Source organism: Artemia sp. Qi Xiang Cuo, chromosome 13 (genome assembly GCF_049724085.1).
Source record: "Artemia sp. Qi Xiang Cuo chromosome 13, ASM4972408v1, whole genome shotgun sequence".
Classification (NCBI taxonomy): domain Eukaryota; kingdom Metazoa; phylum Arthropoda; class Branchiopoda; order Anostraca; family Artemiidae; genus Artemia; species Artemia sp. Qi Xiang Cuo.
Window position 1 is genome coordinate 8,711,989 of NC_142806.1, and position 24,801 is coordinate 8,736,789.

The 24,801-nt window shown below is 36.1% G+C and overlaps 1 protein-coding gene across 1 annotated transcript in view; it reads left to right on the forward strand.

The window, feature by feature from the left end:
* Positions 1-19,355, forward strand: part of LOC148944909 (DNA repair and recombination protein RAD54B-like) — a 55,382-nt gene extending 36,027 nt beyond the window's left edge. The window contains exons 3-4 of the mRNA XM_089099209.1: positions 9,046-9,241; positions 18,663-19,355. Coding sequence (XP_088955335.1) covers positions 9,046-9,241; positions 18,663-19,277 — 811 coding nt within the window. The 3' untranslated portion in view covers positions 19,278-19,355. The remainder of the gene's footprint in view (positions 1-9,045; positions 9,242-18,662) is intronic.
* Positions 19,356-24,801: the final 5,446 nt, after the last annotated feature.

Sequence of the window (24,801 nt, forward strand, 5' to 3'; positions counted from 1 at the left end):
CGACGTAATTAAAGTAAAAAGTATTACTGGGGAAAAATCTGCCCCCAACTGGAGGCGCTTGATAAATGTAGGTTATGTGAAGCACTCTACTAACGTTTCATCTACGTTTCACATGCCCAAGAACATATAAATATACACAAACGATGTTTTGAAATCTGTTGCTTCAGTATGGAAAATACAGATCGATCCGTAATATAAGATCTGTCTTATGTTGTTGATAATTCCAGGTGAGATGCGGCTTTTTTTTCAAAAAATAAGCCTGATTGACTCCTTAGCTACACTGAATTTACTATGTACATCATGATTCCAGCCGCTGAAGGTAAGTTCCGGTTGAAGACAGAAATTTTGGCAAGAGAAACCAGCCAAGTGATGCTGGTCGCTTTTTGACTTTTCTCAAGTAACACATCTTCGCCTTGTATGTCTATACATATGTAGAAAAGAATACTAATAGTACAGGAAAATGAGCTCCAAAAAGAGGTCGACCCGAAACAAATTGCAACAGAAATGATTTTTACACCATCTTGTAGAAAAAAAAGAACAACATATCCATTTTTGCATATTCTGAGTCGACGCAAAATAACCGTTTTTTTTGCTTTTAATGCTATTTTTTCTGTTATTCGAATAAAAATCGCAATTTTTGTGGGCACCAGCTTTTCTTCAACTTAAATATGATTCCAACCCAAAATACCTTGACAAGATCGAAAACGAAGTCAGACTTAGCCTAAAAAGCACCATACAAAAAGTAAACGCATCTTTTCGACTTTTTTCGCCTAAAAAATAGAATTTTTGTTGTAGCCCGATTTTCTTGAATAAAAGTGTGGTTCTGACGTAGAATCACGAGCTGAGACCGAAAATAGAATCAAATAGGTTTTTCACTGAACCAGAAAAAAATCGTAATCATTAATGAATGATCTACATTTTTTTAGAAAATAATTAGGAAAGGGAATTACAAACCGAACTGGTTTTCAGTAGTCAGTATCGTAAATCACACTTAAAACACTCTTCGTATACTATTTATGGGTCAACCCATAGTGTCTAATCTTCACAGTCTATTAGATAGAATCAATCTTGTAAAAAAATACAAAATAGAGAATCAGATTCCGACTGGTTTCACAACTTCTTCATTTGGAATGGATTAACGATTAGGGTTCTAGGTTCTCTTCATCATTGTTGCTGTCGATTTTTGGGGAGTTGGAACACATTGTTCCCTTGCAGGTTTTGCATGCTGAAGTACAAACTAAGCCGTTTTTAAAGCAGCTACACCTCGCTGAACTACACTGTACACGACAGGAGAACTTCACGATCTTTAGGAGCATACGCGGGGCTGGTGGGAGGTCAGTTGTTAATGGGTACAAGAAGTCATCTTTATTCTTCCATCCCCATTCCTCGGCTTTCAGTTCCGGATCAGGCTCCCCGGTCCATACCTGAACTTGATAAAAAAACTCTATAGCTATGAAACTTGGCTGCATCAGAAGTTGGTGGCAGATGTTCTGGGTGAACAAAAGAGTTTGCCGTTGTCACTTTCTTTTCAAAAACTTCTCTGCGGAGTTTGTTCAAGTTCCCTCCTTTCGACGAACCGTATATGATCAGCAAGGCGTCTTCACCAGCGGTCTTGATTTCTTCCTTCGAAGCGGACTTCTGGATGAGCACTGCAGCTGATGTTCGGAAATCATTGTCTTCTATCAGCCTCTTCAGTGCAAGACCTTTTCCCACACTGTGGATTCGCGAAGTAGAGTCACAGCCTAACAGGGCGTGAGCAAAAAGGATCAGATGACAAGTATCTTATCCCAGCTTCTCTTTCAGGGTGTGTATGTCCCATATTCAGGGAGCTTTATTCGACTTTGGCTCAGGTGCGAAAAATTGTTTCTTGCTTGACAAGTCACAGTGGTAGCATAAGAGAACCAATAGATCGGTATCGTCCCCAACTACGGCAGTGTCGTGATACCGTGAAGAGGCAACAGCAGCTTCCACAATCGGGACATCTGCGTCACCTGATGCCTGGGAGACAGAGACACCCTTTGCACGGAGATGATCAGCCAAAGCGCAGATAAACCTGGCTTTGTTTTTCTTGCAAGATAAGAACTCTTCTTTCTTCACCTTGAGCTGTATATATGCTGTGAAGAAGATCTCACGGCCAACTGTACGACTCCTCTGCGAGTGAGCCATATCTTTTATGGAAGCCCCAACATCGTAGCTGTCGAAAACGATAGTGGCAAAAGGGTACTTTCCTGTCACGTAAGTTGCATAATGGTCTAGAATCTCCAGGTATCTTTCATTTTTTGTTCATGGTATCCTGTGTAGCAGAGCTCCTCCGTCTAGGATATATCGAGTGCCTTAGGGGAGGAGAAATGAATGCTTCTCAAGGTTGCACGCCTGGGCTATGGCCTTCGCAAGTTCTGGTTTGTTCGCAGTCCGGAGCATGCAGGAGCTGTCAAAAAGTGACGCTGGGTAGGAACACAGTTCGTGTTGAAAGTACTCAGTTTCCGTTAGATTGATCCTTTTCGCGATCATGTTAAACTTCTGAAAAAGAAGAGTCGGCAGTCTCCGCTTGGACTTTTCTTGGTGGTCATCTGGATTGCCTTTTGTTTTCGTCGAAACACAAAGTCAGAGACCAGCTGTCCAGACATGGCGTCAATGACTTATAGCCCAACATCTTTGGCAGAATCAACGTTGGCAGACTGATAGGCATATAGACCATTTTCTATGCTTCTTAACCGAACATCTCCTTCAAATGGGGAACCCCTTTCCAGAAACTCGATAATCGTCTGCGTATCTTTGCAGTCTCTCAGTTATATCGGCTCTGACATCTCCTTGTGCTGATCGCTTGTAACGTACAGAATTTGTGAGATACGTTCCATCAGAAGGTTTACTGTAGAGCAGACTGGTCGCGACAAAACCCATAAGGACCTCTGAGCCTCTGTCATGCCGCTGCCGTTGATAGGGCCACCAGAGGTTTTAAGAGAGCGCATAAGCTCCTGTTCAATGACAAGATCTGTGGAGAGTCCATCCCAGAATCTGATGAAGTTTCTCGGGGTAGATGGCGAATTTAACTAAAGGTTATGACTGTCACTTACCGGAACTAGTTTTCTACTCAACTTTCTGGCATTACTTGAGGTCTTCGTCTAATTGATTTCTCAGTCAAATCTTGGGAATAAACTTTGAAATCTTGAAAACACTGAGTGATGAATGTAACGATTTTCATTTTTATTGCATTATGTAGCCTTCGAAGTGTCTTATACTAGTGCCTAGTTCAGGTGTTTTTACGAACAACCGATCATTTGTTGAATAACAAGTGCCGATTGATTGTCTTTACAAAAATTACCGCAACGCATATTGATGATAGTGAAGCTTTTTTTGTTTTGCACCAGACACCTAATCTGACTTCATCTTCTGTCTCAGCTTGTCATTCCGCATCAGAATCATACTTCATTTCAAGAAAAACGGTCGGATACTAAAATTATATTTTTTTTCGGAAAACGTAAAAAAAATCGCATGAAAAGCCAAAAAACGGTTATTTTGCGTCGACTCAGAATATGCGAAAATGGATATGTTGTTCAGTTTTTTTTCTCTACAATATGGTGTAAGAATCATTTCTGTTGCAATTTGTTTCGGGTCAAACCTCCATTTGCCTGTACTATAATGCTACGCCTTTACCACTCTCTTTTATTTAGATTAGACGGGTCGTATTTATATTAAACACAATTTTTCCAGCTGGAGAAGCGAATTCTCAGATCTAAAACAGATGTGAGTCAAATACTCGCCCACATGAATTTTTTTTTTTTGGGTGATGAGGAATCCGGCTACCGAAGTTGACTCCTTGGCTACACATGTAGAAAAAAGAATACTAATAGCGCTTGTTTACCCGTGGCGTTTATCCACATTAGGTAGATTTTATTAAAGGTAAACACAATTTTTCCGGCTGGAGAAGCGAATTATTCAACTTAAATACGAAACAGAAGCTAGCCAAATACTTGCACATGTGATTTTTTTTTTTCTATCAGGTGACGTTGGATCTGACTACCGAAGTTGATTTTTTGATTACGTATTTACCAGTAGTTTTACATATATTAAGAGAATTTTCGTACGATAAACACAATTTTCCCGACCCGAGAATGAATTTTCGCAATAATTTACTTACTATTAGTAAATAATTATTAGTAACTTACTATTAGTTTTTATTTTAACCAGAAGGCTTTTATTTACAGTAAACAGAATTTTGTCGGTTGGGCAAGTCAATTTTAAGCTTAGATCAAACAGTTTTTGGTAACAAACTGTAAGTAAGGAGCGACCCGGCTCAATAGTAGCCAAAACTGTAAAAAAAGAAATTGGGATACCAATACATCTATCAAAAGAATCGGGATTTTTATTCTGATTTCAAATATATAAATTTCATTAAGTTTAGTCTTACCACAGCAAAGGTAACGAGGCTGTAATTTTTTTCCTGATTACCGAAAAAAGGAGGAAGCAGCCCCCAAAAGTTAAATGATCTCAATGAAAATCACACCATCAGATTCAGCGTGTCAGAGAACTCTTTTCAGAGAGCCCATTGTTTGCACATAGTATTTGTTATTGGGATGTAGGCATATATTTTCGGGTTGGGGACAAATTTTCTGCTGGGAGCTTTTCCACGGGGGAATTTTCCATGGGAAGGGAAGTTTCTAGGGAGTGAACTTATCAAGAGAAATTATACACTAGGGGAATTTGCCAGAATTTCTATACAATTTTTATTTATGTGTCTTGTTTTCTCTTTTCCGTTTCAATCTTACGTGCGGAGTGGTTAAGAGTGATTATTTGGGGTAAATGTTCACCGGGACTGAATTTTCAAAAGGATATTCCATGGGTAGGGGGTTTCTCCGTGGATGCGGGGCTAGATTTCCTGGCATTATTAGAAGCAACGCTATAGCGTTGCCTATAGTAAATGCCATACGGCTATAATTTTTTATTATTTATTTGTTTGTCTATTTTTTCAGAGGCACTTCATATGGAAGGGGTCTTCGCATAAACTTCGGAGGGGGCTCGTTTGATTGGAAATTGAGAGTTCTAGTGTCCCTTTGAAGAGTCAAAAGTTATCGGAGGGCAACTAGCCCTCCCACGCCCTGTTTTCAAAAATGCATCCGATAAGAAATTTTAGTTAGCCATTGTGTTAAAAATAGTTCAATGATCACATAACAAAACTCCGGTATTGACACAACCCCAAGAGGGCTCATTTGATTGGAAATTGAAAGTTCTAGTTCACTTTTTAAGAGTCAAAAGAGATCGAAGGGCACCTAGCCCCCCCCTCCACCCCTTTTTTCCTTAAACCCATCCTACAAGAACTTTGAGCAATTTTTTTTTAAATAGTTCAAAGACCATATAATGAAAACTCCGCCCCCCCCCCCCCAGGGCCTGAGGGCAGGCGTTGTAAGTTATGCCCTGGGGTAATATATGGTTCTTATGGAAGAGATGCTTCTAAAAACTTTCAGAGAGGGCTCATTTCATTGGTTCTAGTTCACTTTTTAACGTCAAAAGATATCGGAGAGTAACCAGCCCCTCCCCCACGCCCTTTTCCCCCAAATACATTCGATAAACATTTTTAGGTAGCCATTTTGTTAAAAATAGTTCAAAATTCAGAACAAAAACTCAGGTGTCGACACAACCCCCAAGGGCCCGGGGGCCGGCGTTGTAAATTATGCCCTGGGGCATATATGGTTCTAATGAAAGGGATGGTCGTATAAACTTCAGAGAGGTCTTATTAGATTGGAAATTGAAAGTTCGAGTTCACTTTTTTTAAGAGTCAAAAGAGATCGGTGGGCAACTAGCCCCCCCCCCCACCCCACGCCCTTTTTTCTGCAAACCCATCCGATACAAAATTTGAGATAGCCATTTTTTTTTTAAATAGCTAAAAGGTCAGGTAAGAAAAACTCCGGTGTCAATACAACCCCCCAGGGCCCAGGGAAGGCGTTTTAAGTTATGCCCTGAAGGCATGTATGGTTCTTATGAAAGGGATACTCGTATAAACTTCATAGAGGGCTTATTTGATTGGAAATTGCTTTTTAAGAGTCAAGAGATTGAAGGGCAACTAGCCCCCCACGCCCTTTTTCCCCAAACCCATCCGCTACAAATTTTGAGATAGCCATTTAAAAAAAAAGTTCAAAATTTACATAACAAAAACTCCGGTGTCGACACAACCCCCTAGGGCCCGGGAGGTAGGCGTTGTGTTTTCCTGGGGGCGTATATGGTTCTTATCAAAGGGATGCTCATATAAACTTCAGAGAGAACTCATTTGATTGGAAATTAAAATTTCTAGTTCACTTTTTAAGAGTCAAAAGATATCCGTGGACAACTAGCCCCCCCCCCCACACACACCCTTTTTTCCCCAAATCCTTCCGATAAAAATTTTGAGATAGACATCTCGTTAAAAGTAGTTCAATGTTCAGATAAGAAAAACTCCTGTGTCGACGCATCCCCCCAAGGCCCCGGGCAGGCGTTGCAAGCAATGCTCTGGGGTCAAATATGGTTCTTATGGAAGGGAGGCTCGTATAAACTACAGAGAGGGCTCATTTGATTGGAAATTGAAAGTTCTCGGTCACTTTTTAAGAGTCAAAAGAGATCGGTGGGCAACTAGCCCCACCCCACGCCCTTTTTTCGCAAACCCATCCGATACAAATTTTGAGATAGCCATTTTTTTAAAATAGCTAAAAGGTCAGATAAAAAAAACTGGTGTCGACACAACTCCCTAAGGCCCGGGGGACAGGCGTTGTAAGTTATGTCCTGGTGCCCTATATGGTTCTTATGAAAGGGAAGCTCGTATAAACTTCAGAGAGGGCCCATTTGATTGGAAATTAAAATTTCTAGTTCACTTTCTCAGGGTCAAAAGAGATCGGAGGGTAACTAGCCCCTCCCCATTCCACACCTTTTTCTTCGCCAAACCCATCCGATAAAATTTTCACTCATCAGATCATAAAAGCTCCGAGGTTGACACAAACCCTTTTATTTACTTTGATATTGTTACTTTGATGAACATTTGATTTGAAAAAAAAGGTTTGATTTTAAAATAAAGAATTTATAAAAACTTGAAACTCTTTTCAATTAAAAACGAACAAAAATTAATTAAAAAAAAATTCTAAAAAAGAAGTTTAAAAAAAAAGTAAAGGTGATTTTAAACTTAAGACCAGCAGATACAAATACCTGCTAAAATTCAAACTTAAATGACCAGAAATTACTATTAAAGAATAAATGAAATCCAAAACGAACAGAAATTAAATAAATAATCATAGCAAAGAAACATACAACAAATAATAATATAAATGAATAAGTAAATCTTAAAGCGAGTAATGCTTAAATTGAATATAAAAATAAAGCTTAAAACGAAAAAATATTTTGCTATTGAAGTATAAATGAAACTTAAAACGAACAGAAATTAATAAACAATCAATGCAAAAAAACATACAATAGATATCAATGTAAATGAATAAATAAATCTTAAAACGAGTGAAACTTAAATTGAATATGCAAATCAAGCTTGAAACGAACAAAAATCACTACAAACAAGAGTTTAGGTATCGCCTCCTTCTCTCACTGTAAAAGTCTAAAACCTACTGCGTCATGGCGCTTTACTGAAAACTATATGTGTCTTGAACAGTCTTGGAAAGCATAAATAAAATCAAACTGAATATTTGATATACAATGATATTAATTGTTGAAAGATCCATCAGTTCAGCATTAATTTCACTGTAATTTTATTTTCATTTTCATTGCTGTAGGAAAAGAAAATAATTTTAACATAATTCGTTTTCAGTTAAGCTCCAAATACGCAGTAAAACAGTAGGCTTTAAGTTTTTACATTTAAGAAAGGGGACAATTTTAGGAGTCTTTAAGAGTTTTAGAAAGAACTAATAAATTAAAATGAATATTCGATGTATAATGATATTAGTTGCTGAAAGCTCATCAGTTCAAAATTTTACTGTAATTTTAATGATTATTTTCAGTATTAAGTACAAAAGAAAATATTTGTTATACAATTCGTTTTCAGTAAAGCGCCAATGACGCAGTAGGTTTTACACTTTTACAGTGAGATAAGGAGGCGATAACCAACTCTTGTTTGAAGTGAGTTCTTTTCAAGCTTGAATTGCATATTCAATTTAAGTTTCACTCGTTTTAAGATTTTTTTATTCATTTATGTTAGTATCTATTGTATATTTGTTGCATTGATTGTTTATTTAATTTCTGTTCGTTTTGGTTTTCATTTATACTGCAATATCAAAATATTTTTTTTCGGTTTAAGTTTTCTTTGCATATTCAATTTAAGCATTACTCGCTTTAAGATTTATTTATTCATCTGTATTATTACTTTTTATATGATTTTTTGCTATAATTGTTTATTTAATTTCTCTTCGTTTTGGGTCTCATTAATTCTTTAATAGTAATTTCTGGTCGTTTTGAGTTGAATTTTAACAGGTATTTGTATCTGCTGATCTTAAGTTTAAAATGGCCTTTACTTTTCTTTGAAAAACTTCTTTTTCGGAAAGTTTTTTTTAATTAATTTAAAAAACCGTCAGAAATTAAATAAAATACAAGTTTTTTCGACTGAAAATAAGGAGCAACATTAAAACTTAAAATGAACAGAATTTATTACGTATATAAAGGCGGCTGCCCCCTCCTCAACACTTCGCTCTTTACGCTAAAGTTTGAATTTTGTCCAATTTTTTTTAATAATGACTCCTAAAACACAAGGGTCATTGAATTAGAACAATAAGATGCTTTTTTAAAAGAACTAAACAAACTTTAGCGTAAAGAGCGCGGTGCTGAGGAGGGGGCAACCCCCTTTATATACGTAGTAATTTCTGTTCGTTTTATGTTTAATGTTGCTCCTTACTTTCAGTAGAATTTTTTTTATTTAATTTCTTAAACATATACAGCGGAAATGCTGGCCTGCATCATTTTTTTTTCATTGGGTAACGTGGAATCTCGCGGCCTAAGTGAATTTTGACTCTTGACTGAGGTTAGCGTAGCACACTCACTCTCAATGTTGCAAATACTAATTTTTGTATTTTTTTTTTTTTTAAGTGACAGAATGACAGGAGTTTCGACAAAGTTGGAAGTATTGAAGAAAATGTTAATTACACTGCTGGAAGAAGGAAAGGAGAAAATGGTTATCGTATCCTACTTCACCAAAACATTAGACTTGATTTCTGAGCATTTGAAAGCACTGCGTTATACCTATTTGAGGCTGGATGGGCAAACGAAAGTATCAGACAGACAGGTGGGTAATTTTGGGCACAATCTTAACTATACTTAAATTTTATCTACCTCTTCCCAACTTCCACAAATGTACTGTTTGCCCAAGCAAACAAAGGTAATTGTTTGGTAATTGGTTAAAGGTAATTTGTTTAATAAAGGTAATTGTTTGGTTGTTTGCAGTGGTGATAGTACTTTCCATTTTTCTTATGAAAAAAGTTTTTAATTTATTTTAATTCAAGTTTGGTTGAAGCATTCACGACAAGGATTGACTAAGGCTTGGAAATAAGCCTTTTATTTTTTGCTTGATTCAAGCGAAATCAACAAGGGCTGAAACTAGCTCAAGGTAAATTCAAGATTAGCTTACATCAAACCTTTGTTCCCTACATTACGGAAAATGTAGACTAAAACATCCAGCTAGTTTCCCTCTTTTTATTATTTGGATGGACTAAGGCTTGGAAATAAGCCTTTTATTTTTTGCTTGATTCAAGCGAAATCAACAAGGGCTGAAACTAGCTCAAGGTAAATTCAAGATTAGCTTACATCAAACCTTTGTTCCCTACATTACGGAAAATGTAGACTAAAACATCCAGCTAGTTTCCCTCTTTTTATTATTTGGTACAGGCGTTGCCCATGGTTTTGCTTGTTCACTTCTGAACAAACATGATGTTATTGTTGCCTTCCTCTTTTAATGTCCTTTTTAAATTTTTTTCATATTTATATTTTTTTCTTTAGTTCTACCTGTTTTTATCTTTTTAACATGTTGTGACCAATCAGGCTAAATAATGTCCACTGAACAGATTTTCAGTCTGATTGCTTTAATTTTGGCAGTCTTTTAGTCTTTGTTGCTTTTATAATTTTAATATTATAAAATTATGATGCTTTTATAAATTATGCTTTTATAAATTATGATGTTATAATTTGTCCTGCTTCTATTTATTGACTCCTAAACTTGAACTGGGCCTTTCGGGTCTTATCTCATGTGTCATTACTGGGAGTTTAGCCTTCCTTCTTAACTGAACGCTATAGTAACCAAATTCTTATTTCATTACATTCATAAAACTTTTCTATTGGAGTCAAATTGTATTCCCTTCCTGATCTCTGTTCTATAAACAACATTGAACAAGATAAGTACAAAAAATAATTCTCCCATGTCAATATCATGGAATTAGAATGAGGAGAGGGGGGGGGGATGAGATGCAGTTAAACTGGAATCAAATCCGATTTTTCCTTTTTTTTACTTATAAGTGATTATAAGTTATTATAGTTATTATATTTTTTTAGATTTACACTAGGTTGCATTATGAACCAACGGTTTAAAAGATAATGCGAACTAGCATAAAAGATGAGTTGTGTATGTAGTTGTGTATAAAAGAAAATGTGTGAATACAGAATTTCTCACAGTAGCAACCATTAAGTTTGGAAACAGCATTGAATAGAAAATCAAATAGTACGACTCTTTTGTTATTATAAATAAAAAAAAACTTCCCATAAAAGAAGCTTTTCAAAGAGAAGTAAGGGTCATATTAAACTCAAAGCCATCGGAAACAAATTTCTGTAATAATTCAAACTCAAAACGACCAAAAAATACTAGTAAAGAATAAAGGAAACCCAAAACGAACATAAATTAAAATTAACGATCGTAGAAAATATAGATATAACAGGTACTATATTGATAAATAAGTAAATCTTGAAACGAATAAAAATAAAATGTTCAAGTCAAACTTATAATTAACAAAAATTTACTACAAGCAAGAGTTTGGCTACTGCCCTTTTCCCCCTTTCATAACTGTAAAAGTCTAAAGCATGTTTAGTCATTCACGTTTATTGAAAACAATATGCATCTTGAACACTATTATTTCAAAACATTGACTACAGATAAATATAAAATCACTGTAGTAATCCAGATGACTGGAACGAACTAATGAAAATAAACCAATTATTCAATATATAATGACATTAATTCCTGAAAACTCAGCTATTCAAAATTGTATTTTATTGTTTTATTTTTCAATGTTCTAATTATAAAAGTGTTTATACGTTTGATATATATTTCGTTTTACTATATTTCGTTTTCAGTAAAGTGTAAATGAGGCAACAAGCATAGTTTTTTGGCTGTTCAACTATTTTGAACAAGATGGCTTATTCCGAAATTTTGATCAAATGTCTTTGGGGAGATTCAAATTAAAAATCGCATGGGAGGGGACTGGTTACTCTCCGACTATTTTTCAACATGCCCTGAAAGTTTAAACTTAATTCCCTCAGCTGTTCTTAAGTTTTTGCAGATGCACCATTTTGAAAAACTGCATGCATATAGTATTTTTCGATTAAGTCAAACATGCCCCTCAACATTAACGGAAGTTTCACCTTAATACACATAATCTTGTCGAACACACTCAGAAGCAAACATTCCCCATTTTCCTAATTATAAACCCTAAAATTAAAAACGGGTAAATTGTTTAATTTACAATCCTTGCCCTGAGGGCTTTGGGGGGTATTGCATCCCCTGGAGGCATGTTTACTCGACCTTTTGCCTATTTTGGACGAAATTGCCTTTTCAAATTTTTAATTAGTGTTAAGGGGAGGAGGCATTTAAAAAGGCAAGGGGCAATAAATGGGATGCGTAGCCCTCCAATCAATTTTCATTATCCCTTTCACTATACCCCATAAGTTCCAACTTAATACCCTCAGCCGTCCCTTAGATATTGCGGATATGCCTTTTTGACAACTAGCATGAACATAGTGTGTTTTGAATATGTTTGGCATTCCTTTTTAAAGCTGTGGAGGGTTATGTCATCCCTATGGGTATAGTGTTTTGACCTTTAAACTATTTGAACAATGTGGCTATTTTAAAATTTTGATCGAATGTTTCGGAGGGAGAGCTAAAGAGGGCATGAAAATGGGACTGGCAGCCTTCCAACCACTTTACAACATCCCTCTGAACATATCCTGAAAGTTTAACTTAATACCCTCACCCGCTCTTAAGATATTGCGGATCTACCTTTTTGATAGACTGCTTGCATATAGTTCCTCTTGATTTAGTTTAAGATGCCCCTCAAAATTCTCCAAAGTTTTATCTTACTACCCTTGGCCTTTTCGGATACACTCAGCATTAAGAATTTCCCCTTTTCCTAGTGATAAATTCTGCGGGTAAACAATGGATAAATTGTATAATTTACAATCCCCGTCCCTGGGCAGTGGGGGGCATGGTATCCCTGGGGGCATAGCTACTAGACCTGTTGACTAGTTTGAACAAAATGACAACTACAAATTTCGACCATTGCTGGGGAGAGGGGCATATGAAAAGGGCAGGGGTGGAGGGGGCTGATTGCCCTCCAATACCTCTTCAATATTCCCTCAACATACCTTGAAAGTTTCAACCTAATACCACAGTCGTTCCTTAGATATTGATGATATCCCTTTTCCACAACCAGCAAGGTCAAATTGTATTTTGATTGTGTTAGGCATCCCTCTCAACATTTTCTTAAAGTTTTACCTTAGTACTCTAAGCTATTTTGGAGATTAAATAAAAACGTTTCCACAAAAAAAAATTTTCAAAGAAAAGTAAAGAGCTAATTTAAACCGAAAATGAGCAGAAATAAACTCAAATAATTTTCCGTTTAGCGTAAAACTACCAAAAATAACTATCAATGAATAAATGGAACCAAAAACGAACAGAAATTACAATACATAACCGAGTCAAACTCAGAACGACCAGAAATTAAAATTAGTGGGGCTGACACTCTCCCCCCCCTCCTATGCCTTTTGAAGACCAGAACATAACTTGCACTTCACTGAAAACAATCCTTATTTTGAGGTAAATGTTCCTATTCCTCACAATATAAAAGAAAAATCGTATATGCCATTTTGAAAACCTACATGCGTATTATTTTTTCGTTTAATTGAGCCCTCCCATAAGAGTTCACATAAGAGTTCCATAAGAGTTTCACTTTAATACCCTTAGCCTCATTATTAACAGCAGTCTTACTGATAGTATACATATAGTACATTTTGTTTGTTTCAAAATCAGCCACAGCATACCCTGGAAGTTCCAACTTAATAATATAAACCGTTTCTGAGATATTACAGTTCCATCTTTTTGATAGTCTGCATTCTCCTAATTTGTTTTGATATAGTTCAACATTCAACAAAACACTCCTTGAAAGCTTCACCTTAATACTCTTAGCTTCAGTAGTAGCAATAGTTTTAGTAGTAGTATTAGCGTTATCAGTATAGTATCAGTAGTAGTATAGTATCAGTATATCAGTATAGCAGTATAAAAAAGCTTATATAAGGCTTATATAAAACCTATATAAAAGCTTATATTATATAAAAGCTTATTATATAAAATATAATATAAAAGCCCAAATTATTATGCTATGCTGATATATGCTTTTGTATGCTATGCTGATATATACTATGCTTATATATTATATAAAAACTTATATATTATATAAAAACTTATATAAAATCTATACAAGTTTTTTTTTTCAACATGCCCCTCAAGACACGCTTAAATTTTCTACTTAATACCATAAACCGTTCCTGAGACATTGCTGATGCGTCCTCTTGACAACCTGTATGCAAATAGTGTGTTTTAATTTAGTTTAATATTGTTCCAACATTTCCTTAAAATTTTTGCCTTAATACCCTTAGCTTTAGTAGCAGTAGTAGTAGTACTAGTAGTAGCAGTAGCAGTAGAATTAAGAGTAGAAGCCTTAGCTTTAGTAGCAGTAGCGTCAGTAATGGTAGTAATAGTAGAAGTAGTAGTAGTACTAGTAGGATGTAAATATTGCTCATAAAGTAGTCACAGTAGTAGTAGTAGTAGGAGTGCTAATAATACTAGTTGTAGGACTGTTAGTGGTATCAAAAGTAATAGCACTAGCGCTACTAGCAGCAGTAGTATTGACATGTTGCCTTTTGGTCAGTTGAATATCCCCATTCTCAAGCTATGGAAATTTCAACTTCATACAATTACCATTGCTGTGGTATTGTCGATGGTTCTAGGCGTTTAACCCCCAGGAGATTACCTCCCGGAACCCCCTCCCCCCGCCCCGTGGGGAAATATCCCCCCGGGGAAATACCCCCCGCGGTAAATGCAATTTCCGTTTGGGGAAGGAATTTTGGTACTTGCGCATTATGCGCCACTCACTCAAGTTTACGCTGTGTAAAATTCGAGAACACACCGGCTTTTTCGTTAGTTTCTTCGTTACTTTAAAAATAAATTTGGGCTATAGATTTGCACATTAGGGGGGGGGGGTAAAGTATAGCGGGTCTGCATGCAAAATATGTTTGGTACAATTATTCTGCATATTAGATAGATAGACAGAGAAGTGTATTTTAAAGCAAAATATACAGCCATGAACACAGTAAAATAACATAAATAAAAGGACAAATAAAATAAACTTTGATCAGCGATCATCATAAAACACTTAAATGAAACACTACATTAACCTAATAATATTACTTAATCATAAGCAGCGCAATCTCGCTGCTTAAGTAAAGAACGATGTTGACACAATGTATTAATTTTTTTTTTGTTCTAGACCAGGGCACTTCGTATCGAAGAAGTTGTCGTAGAAACTTCGAAAAGGGCTCATTCGATTGGAAATTGGAGTGGCTAGTGCCCTTTTTAACAGTCGAAAGTGATTGGAAGGCAACTAACGCCTCTTCTACGCCCACCATTTCACCAAACACATCCAATCAAAATTTTGAGATAGCTATTTTGTTCAGCGTAGTTGATTTCAAAATAAAAATTATGTTTTTGAGGAGGACACTCTCCCATAGTCCTCAGAGCAAGGGTTGTAACTTATGCCCTGGGGGCATTTAAGGTTTTTATAAAAAGCGTTGTCGTAGAAACTTCTAAAAAGGCTCATTCTATTGTAAATTCTATTGGATAGTGCCCTTTTTAATAGTCGAAATTGATTGGAGAGCAACTAGCCCCCCTCTCTCGCCCAGCATTTCCCCAATCACATCCAATCTAAATTTTGAGATAGCCATTTTGTTCAACGTAGTTGAAAGTTCTGAAAATTAGGTTTTTGAGGATGACAACCCCCCCCCCTTCTCCCCACAACTCTCAGGGCAAGGGCTATAAGTTACGCCCTGGAGGCATATAAGGTTTTCATAGAAAGCGTTGTCGTAGAAACTTCAAAATGGGCCCATTCGATTGGAAATTGAAAACGCTAGTGGCCTTTTTAATAGTCGAAAGTGATTGGAAGGCAACTAATACCCCTTTCACGCCCAACATTTATAGAAACACATCCAATCGTAATTTTGAGATAGCTATTTTGTTCAACGTAAATGAAAGTTCTTGAAATTAGGTCTTTGAGGATGATAATCCCCTCAGAGCCCTCAGGGCAAGGGTTATAGGTTATGCTCTGGGGGCATATAAGGTTTTTATTGAAAGCTTTATCGTAGAAACTTGAAACAGGTCACATTCCAATGAAAATTCAAAGGGCTAGTGCCCTTCTAAACAGTTAAAAAGGATTGGACGGCAATTAACCCCCCTCTCATACCCATGATTTCCTCAAACACATTCTCTGAGAATTTTAGGTCGCCATTACTTTCGACGCCTTTGAACATTTTGGAAATTAGGTCTGTAAAAATAATACCCCCCCCCCACAGCCGTCAAGGCAGGGGTTATAAGTTATGCCCTGGGAGCATTTACGGTTTTTATAGAAAGCTTTGTTGTAGAAACTTCAAAAAGGGCTTATTCCATTGGAAATTGAAATGGCTAGTGGCCTTTTTAATAGTCGAAAATAATTGGAAGGCAACTAACCCCCTCTCACGCCCACCATTTTCCTAAACACATACAATCAATATTTCGAGATAGCCATTTTTTTCAATGTAGTTGAAAGTTCTTGAAATAATTTCTATGGGGCTGACAACCCCCCATAGCCCTCGGGGGCATATGAGGTTTTTATAGAAAGCGTTTACGTAAAACTTCAAAAAGGGCTCATTCGATTGAAAGGGCTAGTGCTCTTTTGAATAGTTGAAAGTAATTGGAGGGCAACTAGCCCCCCTCTCACGCGCACCATGTCCCCAAACACATCCAATCAAAGTTTTAAGATCTTCATTTTATTCAACGTAGTTAAAAGTTCTGGAAATTAGGTCTATTAGGATGACAACCCCCTCGGAGCCCTCAGGGCAAGGGTTGTAAGTTAAACCCTGGGGATATAAGGTTTTTATAGAAAGTGTCGTCGTAGAAACTTCAAAAAGGGCTAATTCGACTTGAAATTGAAATGCCTACTGTCCTTTTTAATAGTCAAAAGTGCCTGGAGAGCAACTAATCCCCCCTCTCACGCCCACCATTTCCCCAAACACATTCAATTAAAATTTTGAGATAGCTATTTTGTTCAACGTAGTTGAAAGTTCTGGAAATTATGATTTTGAGGATGCCAAACCTCCAAAACCCCTCAGGGCAAGATTTGTAAGTTATGCCCTAGGGGCATAACTTGCAACCTGGGCATCTTACAACTGGGGGCATAGAAAGCGTTGTGGAGAAGGTTATTAAGGCTGGCAATGCATCACTTCAGACCCTAGTCCTGATGCGCAGGTTTGGCTGCGACACTCAAAGCCTAAAAAACGCCTATATTACGTATGTGAGACCTCTACTCAAATACGCCGTCGCTGTCTGGGGACCTTTTGTCCAGAGCACCCACTACCTTTGCGATGACCTTGAATCTTTGCAGAAACGAGCTGTTAACATAATCGTTGGTAAAAGAAGTGACGACTACAACAAACTCTTGCAAGAACTGAACCTTGAATCTCTCAGCGATAGACGATTATCACTGATCATGTCCCTCGGCAAGTCACTGCTATCTTCGCCCCATCACAGACTGATCCTCCCACCCGATGCTCCTGTTAACCAAAGAACCAGATCCCAGTCGAAGCTACAACCACCGGTCTGCAGGACCAACTGCTACAAAAACACGTTTGTCCCCTTTTTCGTAGAAACATACAACAAGACTTAGTGTTATTTGTATTCATGTGTTAGTGTTCTTATAGTGTTATTATAGTGTTATTTGTATTTTTTTTCTTTTTTTCCATATTGTTGTAAAGACGACATAAATTAGCCATGGCTACGCTGTTCGATCTTAATAAACCTATGTCTATGTCTATGTCAATCATATAACAAGGCTTTTGGGGTTGAAACAAACCCCAGAGATTAGGGACAAGGGTTGTAAGTTATGCCCAGGTGGTATTAAAGGTTTTTATGGAAGGGATGGTTGTTTAAATTCAGAAGAGGCTCAGTCTTTCTCCCTGAAAAAGACTATGTCATTATAAAACGAATAGAAAACAATAAAAAAAACATTTTTCACAAATTAAGTTTTTCAAAAAAAAGTGAAAAACTCCTAAACCGTATGCTTTCTAAAAGCCATAATATAATCTTTACTTTGATGAAAAAAATTATTTTCAATTTTTTCACTATAATTTTTAAGATATCGAACATTGATTAAGATTTAAGCTATAAATATCATCATTTTTATCTAAAACTGAGACTGCGCATTTTTTCAGTAAACTTTTTCGAATTTTTTTCCTGTAAAGTACAAATTATATTATGGCTTTTAAAAAGCATTGGGTTTAGAACCCTACTCAAATTAATTTCTGCTCTTTTTTAGTTTGACTTATTTTATTTTCTGTTTGTTTTGGGTTTCATTTATTTATTGATTTTTATTTGTGGTAGTTGTAAGCTTGGTAGATTATTTGATTCTATTTTTGATCATTTTTGGTTTAATGGAGTTCTTTACTTTTTTTGAAAAGTAAAATCTACTTTTAAAATCTAATACTAATCTACTAGTCTAACAGAAACTATTTAATGCAGAGAAAATAATGTTTTCTCAATATCATCTAGTGAGTAGCCAGGGAGTAGCCTATAAGTTGTTGATAGGTGCTCTTCAATGTTTTTAGGGAGAAAGTTCCACCTCTGCGAGCTTGGTTGTCGAACAGACGTCTATTCGTTTTATGTTTAATTTTTCGGCACTTTTTTTGCAGAAATCTTAATCTGCAAATAATGTTCGGGCCATTAGACCTGGTTGTATTTACAGCTTCTTAATTCAGTGAAAGTTATGTTCCTTTTATTGTCATCAAGGGACGGCCTGTAAATATTTGATGCTGACTTTTGAATATTTCTCAGGGAGAAGCTGTCACCGGGGTCGTCGAACGAAGTTCTGTTCATTTTAGGTTTTATTTTTTTTACTTTTTACTGAATAACTTCTCTAATCGCAAATCTTCATGCCTATAGAAACTACTGAATGTAGCTAGAATTATGCTGTTGTATTGTCTTTAAATTTATATTTTCTTGGTCTTTAATTTTGTATGGTGGCTCTTTAATATTTCATACAGAGAAACTGCCACCTCTGCCAAGAAGGTTGTCACCATAATAATAGTAGCTTATAGAAATAGTAGTTAGTAGTTGATTGCTGATGAAATTTTTTCCCTTGTAGGTAATTGTTGACAGATTCAATCGCCCTGACACAGAGCGGTTGTTCCTACTAAGTTCAAAGGCTGGTGGTGTTGGTTTGAATCTAATCGGTGCGTCCCGAATCGTCCTCTATGACATTGACTGGAATCCAGCGAACGATGAACAGGCTATGGCTCGTGTATGGAGGGATGGACAGAAGCATGCGGTTCATATTTATAGGCTTCTGAATGCTGGTACTATAGAAGAAAAAATTTTCCAAAGACAAATTGTGAAACAAGGACTAAGTAATTCAGTTGTAGATGCACAGGAACTGGACAGTCAGAAATTTGGTGTTGACGAGTTGAGGGATATCTTTTCCTTCAAGCGAGATGTTTATAGTGATACTCACGATCTTTTGAATTGTAACTGTGAAGGTGATGGTACTGTGGAGGTTCAGGAGCGTGCTGTAACTCCCATTAGAGCTTGTCAACTTGGAGCCGTTGAATCTGATACTGTGAAGAACAAGAATATAAGTCAATTACTTGAATGGCAACATTTTCAAAGGCCATTCTGTGTGGGTCTAGATGATACTTTGCTCCATGCTTGTAGGGATTTACTAACATTTGTTTTTAGAAAGGACTATTCTCTTTGTGAGTGATTTCTTCCTTTTTTAGTGTTTTTTTCTACACTGATTTGACATCTGATTTAACTAGTTTTTTTCAAAAAATAAAGTCTTTCTAAGAAATGTATTCTATTTCATTTTTGGAATCCAATCTATCTGAATATTTTGATTTATCTAAATCATTTTTAGAAGCTATAAATCTAAGTACTAGAGGGATTTGACAGTTCAGGAACTTTTTTAAATTAATTTAAATTAATTATTTTAATTAATTTAAATTAATTTAAGCGTTAAAATTCGGGTAGCACGTGTATTCTCTCCCACAGCTAAAACTATCCTGTTCTTCTCTTCAAACTTTATCTGCAGCATCTTTTAGTCTAATATTATTATTTTTTATTTAGTCTATTATTTAGCCTTTTATCCATTTTTTAGTCTATTATTTATTAGGTGTGATCATGGTAAGGAATTACTAAGTAGATCAAAAGAACTATAGATAAGAGAGAACAATCGAAGCGAAGATAAAAAGAATTATCGAAGAAAAGATAAGAGAACTAAAGTCTCTTTTATCAGAAGTCAGATTTACAGTTTTCATTAACTGTAAGTTCAGTTTTCAGTAACTGTTTAGTTTTCAGTAACTGTTTACTTTCTAACTTCAAACCAAACCACCATATTTCAAAATTTCGGTTACCATGATTACCAGAGTGCTTCGGCTGTTTGTCTGTTAAGTTTGGTTGTTTTAAATTTAGTGACTGTTGACTAACATAAAACCTATATTTTATATTTAATTTTACTGGTTGTTTTTATAACTTAAAAAAAGAAGAAAATTTCATTTTTTCCTCATATTCTGTCAGAGTTTGAATTTCCTTTTGAATCCATCGTAAGACTTACATAATTACTATCATTTAAAACCCTGTCGATCCTCCTTCAAAGTAATTGTAAGCAGAAATTGGGCTGCGAAACAATTTAAAATATAAAATATGTTTAAAATATAATTAAAACATATTTAAAATATAAAAACACATGAGTGGAAATGGGATTGGGAAGAGAAATTAAATAGATTAATAGACAGGATTAGATTGAATTTTTTATTTAAACATAAATATATATACAATCTCAAAAAAATAGTGCAAATACCTAATGGCATACTTGAGAGCTGCCAGTTATACAAAACTAAAACTACAGCCGTATTAAACTAACTTGTCAAACAAAAACAAAGGAAAAAAAGGAATTGGAACTATTATGCTGCAGATTTAATTTTCATATACAATCTTAAAAAACAATATACAATCTTAAAAAAACAGTTAAAAAAATCTTAAATTTTATATAGAATCTTAAGAAACAGTGCACATACCTAGTGGCATACTTCAGCTCTGCCAATTACACAAAACTACAGCCGCATTAAACTAACTTATCAAACTAAAGAAAAAAAGGAATTAGAACTATTATGCTGCAGATTTAACTTTCAGATTCATTCTTAAAAAGCAATATACAATCTTAAAAAAAAAATAGTTAAAAAATCTTAAATTCTATATACAATTTTAAAAAACAGTGCACATACCTAGTGGCATACTTCAGCTCTGCCAATTACCCAAAACTACAGCCCCATTAAATTAACGTATCAAAAAACAGGAAAAAAGGGATTGTAACTATTACCCTGCACATTTAACGTTTAAATTGTTTTTCAGCAACCTTTGAAACAAAAGTTTATTAGAATTCTCTCTGATTCCAGCTGGAATTGAGTTCCTGATTTCATGACAAAAGCTGAAACACAGTCTTGAAGTTGGACGATTTCAAACAAAAAACGTGATCTATGAGTTGGCGGGTAATGATGGTAATGGGAATTAGTTGGGAATACCTTAGAAAAATTCAATACATACCGTAAAATAATCATGGCAAACATTAGAAATAGAAATTAAACGAAGCTGGTCCAAAGAAAAAATCCCACAAGTTCCGCAAAGATGTTTAACTGATAAACTATAGTCAATATTAAAAAATATCCTCATTGACTTATTTTGAAGTATTAGAATAGATTTGTAAAGGCGTGATAGAATACCAGTGTTTCGGGAAAAGTTAAAAGATGTCTCGGATGCTTATGAAACGACAAATTTTCATCCAGAATAATGCTAAAGTATTTAAACTGATCAAACCGTTGTACTTCAAGACCATTTAAAGTGAGAGAACCCATGTGAAACAGCTGATCCAGTTCTCAAAAATAAAAATATTGGAATTTTTTCCCATTAAGAACAAATAAATTATCGTGTACCAATCAAATACAGTTAATAACGTTCTTTCAAGATTACGGAAAAGAATGATAGTTCTTAGTGAGGAGCAAAAATTACTACATCATCCACAAACATTGTAATGTTACAAAGAGGCAAAGTTTCAGGTAGGTCTATATTGATCGGGCGATCGGAGCGAGATAAAACGGACAGCGGCAGAATTTAAAGCTTCTGAGATTAACATTAAAGGGCCTAGAAATAGCAAGGTAAGTGCGGATATGATATTATGGTATAAACCTAGAATTGAGTCTGTTGAGAAGGAAACATGTTAAAAAAAAAGGAAAAATTTTACTTCACAATATGTAGAAAAATTGCAGTTGACACATCTTGACCGCAGTTCTAATATACTTTACCCAAATACCCCCTAATTTGCAAATATATAGCCTAAATAATATATTTCCCGTGAATTTTGCCATGCGTCGCTCTTGTTTAACTCATATGCCCGCAAGTTGAATCAACGTTAACAAAATCAAGAAACGGAAAACACATGGGAAATACATAATTTGGACTATATGTTTGCACATTAAGGGGAGTTGAGGGTAAAGTGTAGTGAAAGTGCAGTCGAAATATGTTAACTCCAATTATTCTGCATATTGTGAAGTAAGAATTGTGTTTTTTTTAACTTGTTCCCTTCTCAACAACCCTAATTCCAGGTTTATACCGATATAATTATCGACAATTAGTGCGACCAGAGTAGAGGGGGAGGTGCTACTCCCATGTGGCACCCCTGCTGCCACCTATAACTTTTTTGCACCCCAAATAAGGGCATAGCCTCCCTAGGGAGAATGATTACGTAATGGAGTCAATGACCTCTTTTTTCCAAGGTCGATTTATTTGATGTTTCTATGTGTAATAACTCCGGAACGAAGGTTGCACATGCGCAGTGAATTCTAACGGGGACAATGTTATTGATCTGGGACTCGAGGGGGAAGTGAATTTCCGAAAACTTTATTGCGTAATCGATCGCGAATGTCATGGTGTCCAGAAATAGTATTTGTTGTTGTTGCTCTAGAGTCAAATGTTATGACTTTCCCGGAAACAGTTAGATCACGAGTTTCCTTCTCAGCCAATCAGCGAGTCGGATACATCCTCCTTCTCAGCCAATCAGAGGGCTGCTTACATATGATTTTCCCCGGTACATAACAATTCACCCTTGAGATTTCGCATATAACGGACATGCAATGTGATTCAATTATCAGAAAGTATTTTGACGCTGTGTAAACAACAATGGATAAATTTGATAAACTTGAAGCCTTGGCAACTTCAATTTACCATGTAAGTACATTTTTTATTTTCAAACGAATTTTCCTTGGACATCCTCCAGTATATTCCGCTAAAACGTAAATATATTCCTTTACCCAAAACCCCCCCCCCCCCAAACCATACAAAAATAATTATAATCAATGGAAAACATAAAATATATTCTTTTACCCTCAAAACCTAACCCCCCACCCCACCATTTTTTTACAATCCCACATTATCGCAAAAATAAATAAATATACTTTAGTTAAAGTTTTACTTTTCTAAATTGTAATATTTTCTCTAACTGAGACATCCATCGCTATGTTGTTATTAGCTAGCTCTGATTTGACACAAGACTTCGGCACGAGGCATAAAATTAGCTGACACCCCTTTAAAGGACATCTGGCTTTGATAAATATACAAGAATTTGGATAGTTGCTTAACCAAAGGGTTTCTCTGAGAAAGTTAGTTTCGCGTGAAAAGAGACATTATTTTTAATTAACCTTGTGTGATTACAGGCTTTGCGTAATTCTATGTGGTATGGGAGCATGGAAATGAGTTATTTCCAAAATTAATGCCTAACAATATTTTTAGGACATTGGTGAAAGGGGGGTTTGACAATACCTCAAGTCTAACACCTCCATTGTAAGGTGAAAGCAAACTGTTTCTTCGCGTGAAAAGTAAGGGGGGTGAGTTTAAGAAAAAGATACATTGCTTTATTATGCGTAAAGTGAATAGCATTTTGACCATATCTTTCGGGGGAGGGAGGGGGTATTGTTCCAGGGCTGGGCTCCGGGATATGGTCCGTGAGGATGTTTGTCACTGTTCTGTTTTTCTGGGGGTGTGATAAATATATAAACTCGGTCGGCCATTAAACGATTCTGTGAGTCTTCATTCTCAGATTAATAAGGACTCGATATCTTTCGGGGGGGGGAAGGGATATTTTTCCATGTCTTTTCTCCGGGATATTGTCCGTGGGGGTTATGGGTGGTGGGCTGTTTTTTTCTGGGGGTGTTATAAATATACAACCTCGGTCGGCTTTTGAACGGTTCAGTGAGTCGTATTTCTCAGAATCAAAAGGATGCGATATCTTTCGGTGTGGGGGGAGGGGATATTTTTCCATGACTTTTCTCAGGGATATTTTCCATGAGGGTTATTTTCCGTGGGCTGTTTTTCTGGGGGTGTGATAAATATATAAACGCGGCCGGCTTTTGACGGTGTCTGGGATGCTTAATTCTCATATGCACAAGGACTCCATCTCTGGCGGTGGGGGGCGGGTATATATTGCCATGCCTGGGCTCCGTTATATTTTCCATGGGGGTTATTGTCCGTGGGCTGTTTTTCTGGGGGTGTGATACCTATACAAGCTATGCCGGATTGTGAACGACTCAGTGAGCCGTAATTCTTCATTCTCAGATTAAAAAAAGCAGACACTTAGTATATTTCACGAAATTTTTTACGTTGTGCTTTCTTAGTGATAAATGCTTTGTCTAAACAAAATTACATGGATGATTATACTAACTTTCTTTATTTAAAAAAAAAAGGGCAAATTATTTCAATACTAACTTTTTCCATTCCTGTTAAGGTCAATTGTGAAGAATGCCTGCCCCCTCCACTCAAGAAAGCAAGAGTGGACGAGTCAAGACCAACCATTATTAAGTACGTCAGCTCGAACCCAAAACATATGCAACAATCTTAGCAGACAAAACTACAGTCACGACAAAAACTAAAGAGTAAATGGACAGCTGCTTTCTATGGACTACCTGTCCCGACTAAACAAAGCCCGCCACCGATGGTGCAACAAGTTTCGCCTGGACCTTCGGATGCCCAAGTGCAGTCGGGATATGCAAATGTAAGCGTTTTTTTCCTACCTATTATATAGAAATATCTATCAATTTCATCCAACTATTATAGTCCTTTTCCACATGCAACATTTTCGAACACTGCGTAAAAGTATATCTCAGTGGGAATATTGAAAGATTTTTTCTCCCTAAATGAAATATATTGTTCTCCTTTTTAAAACTTACAATTTCTCTATTGCA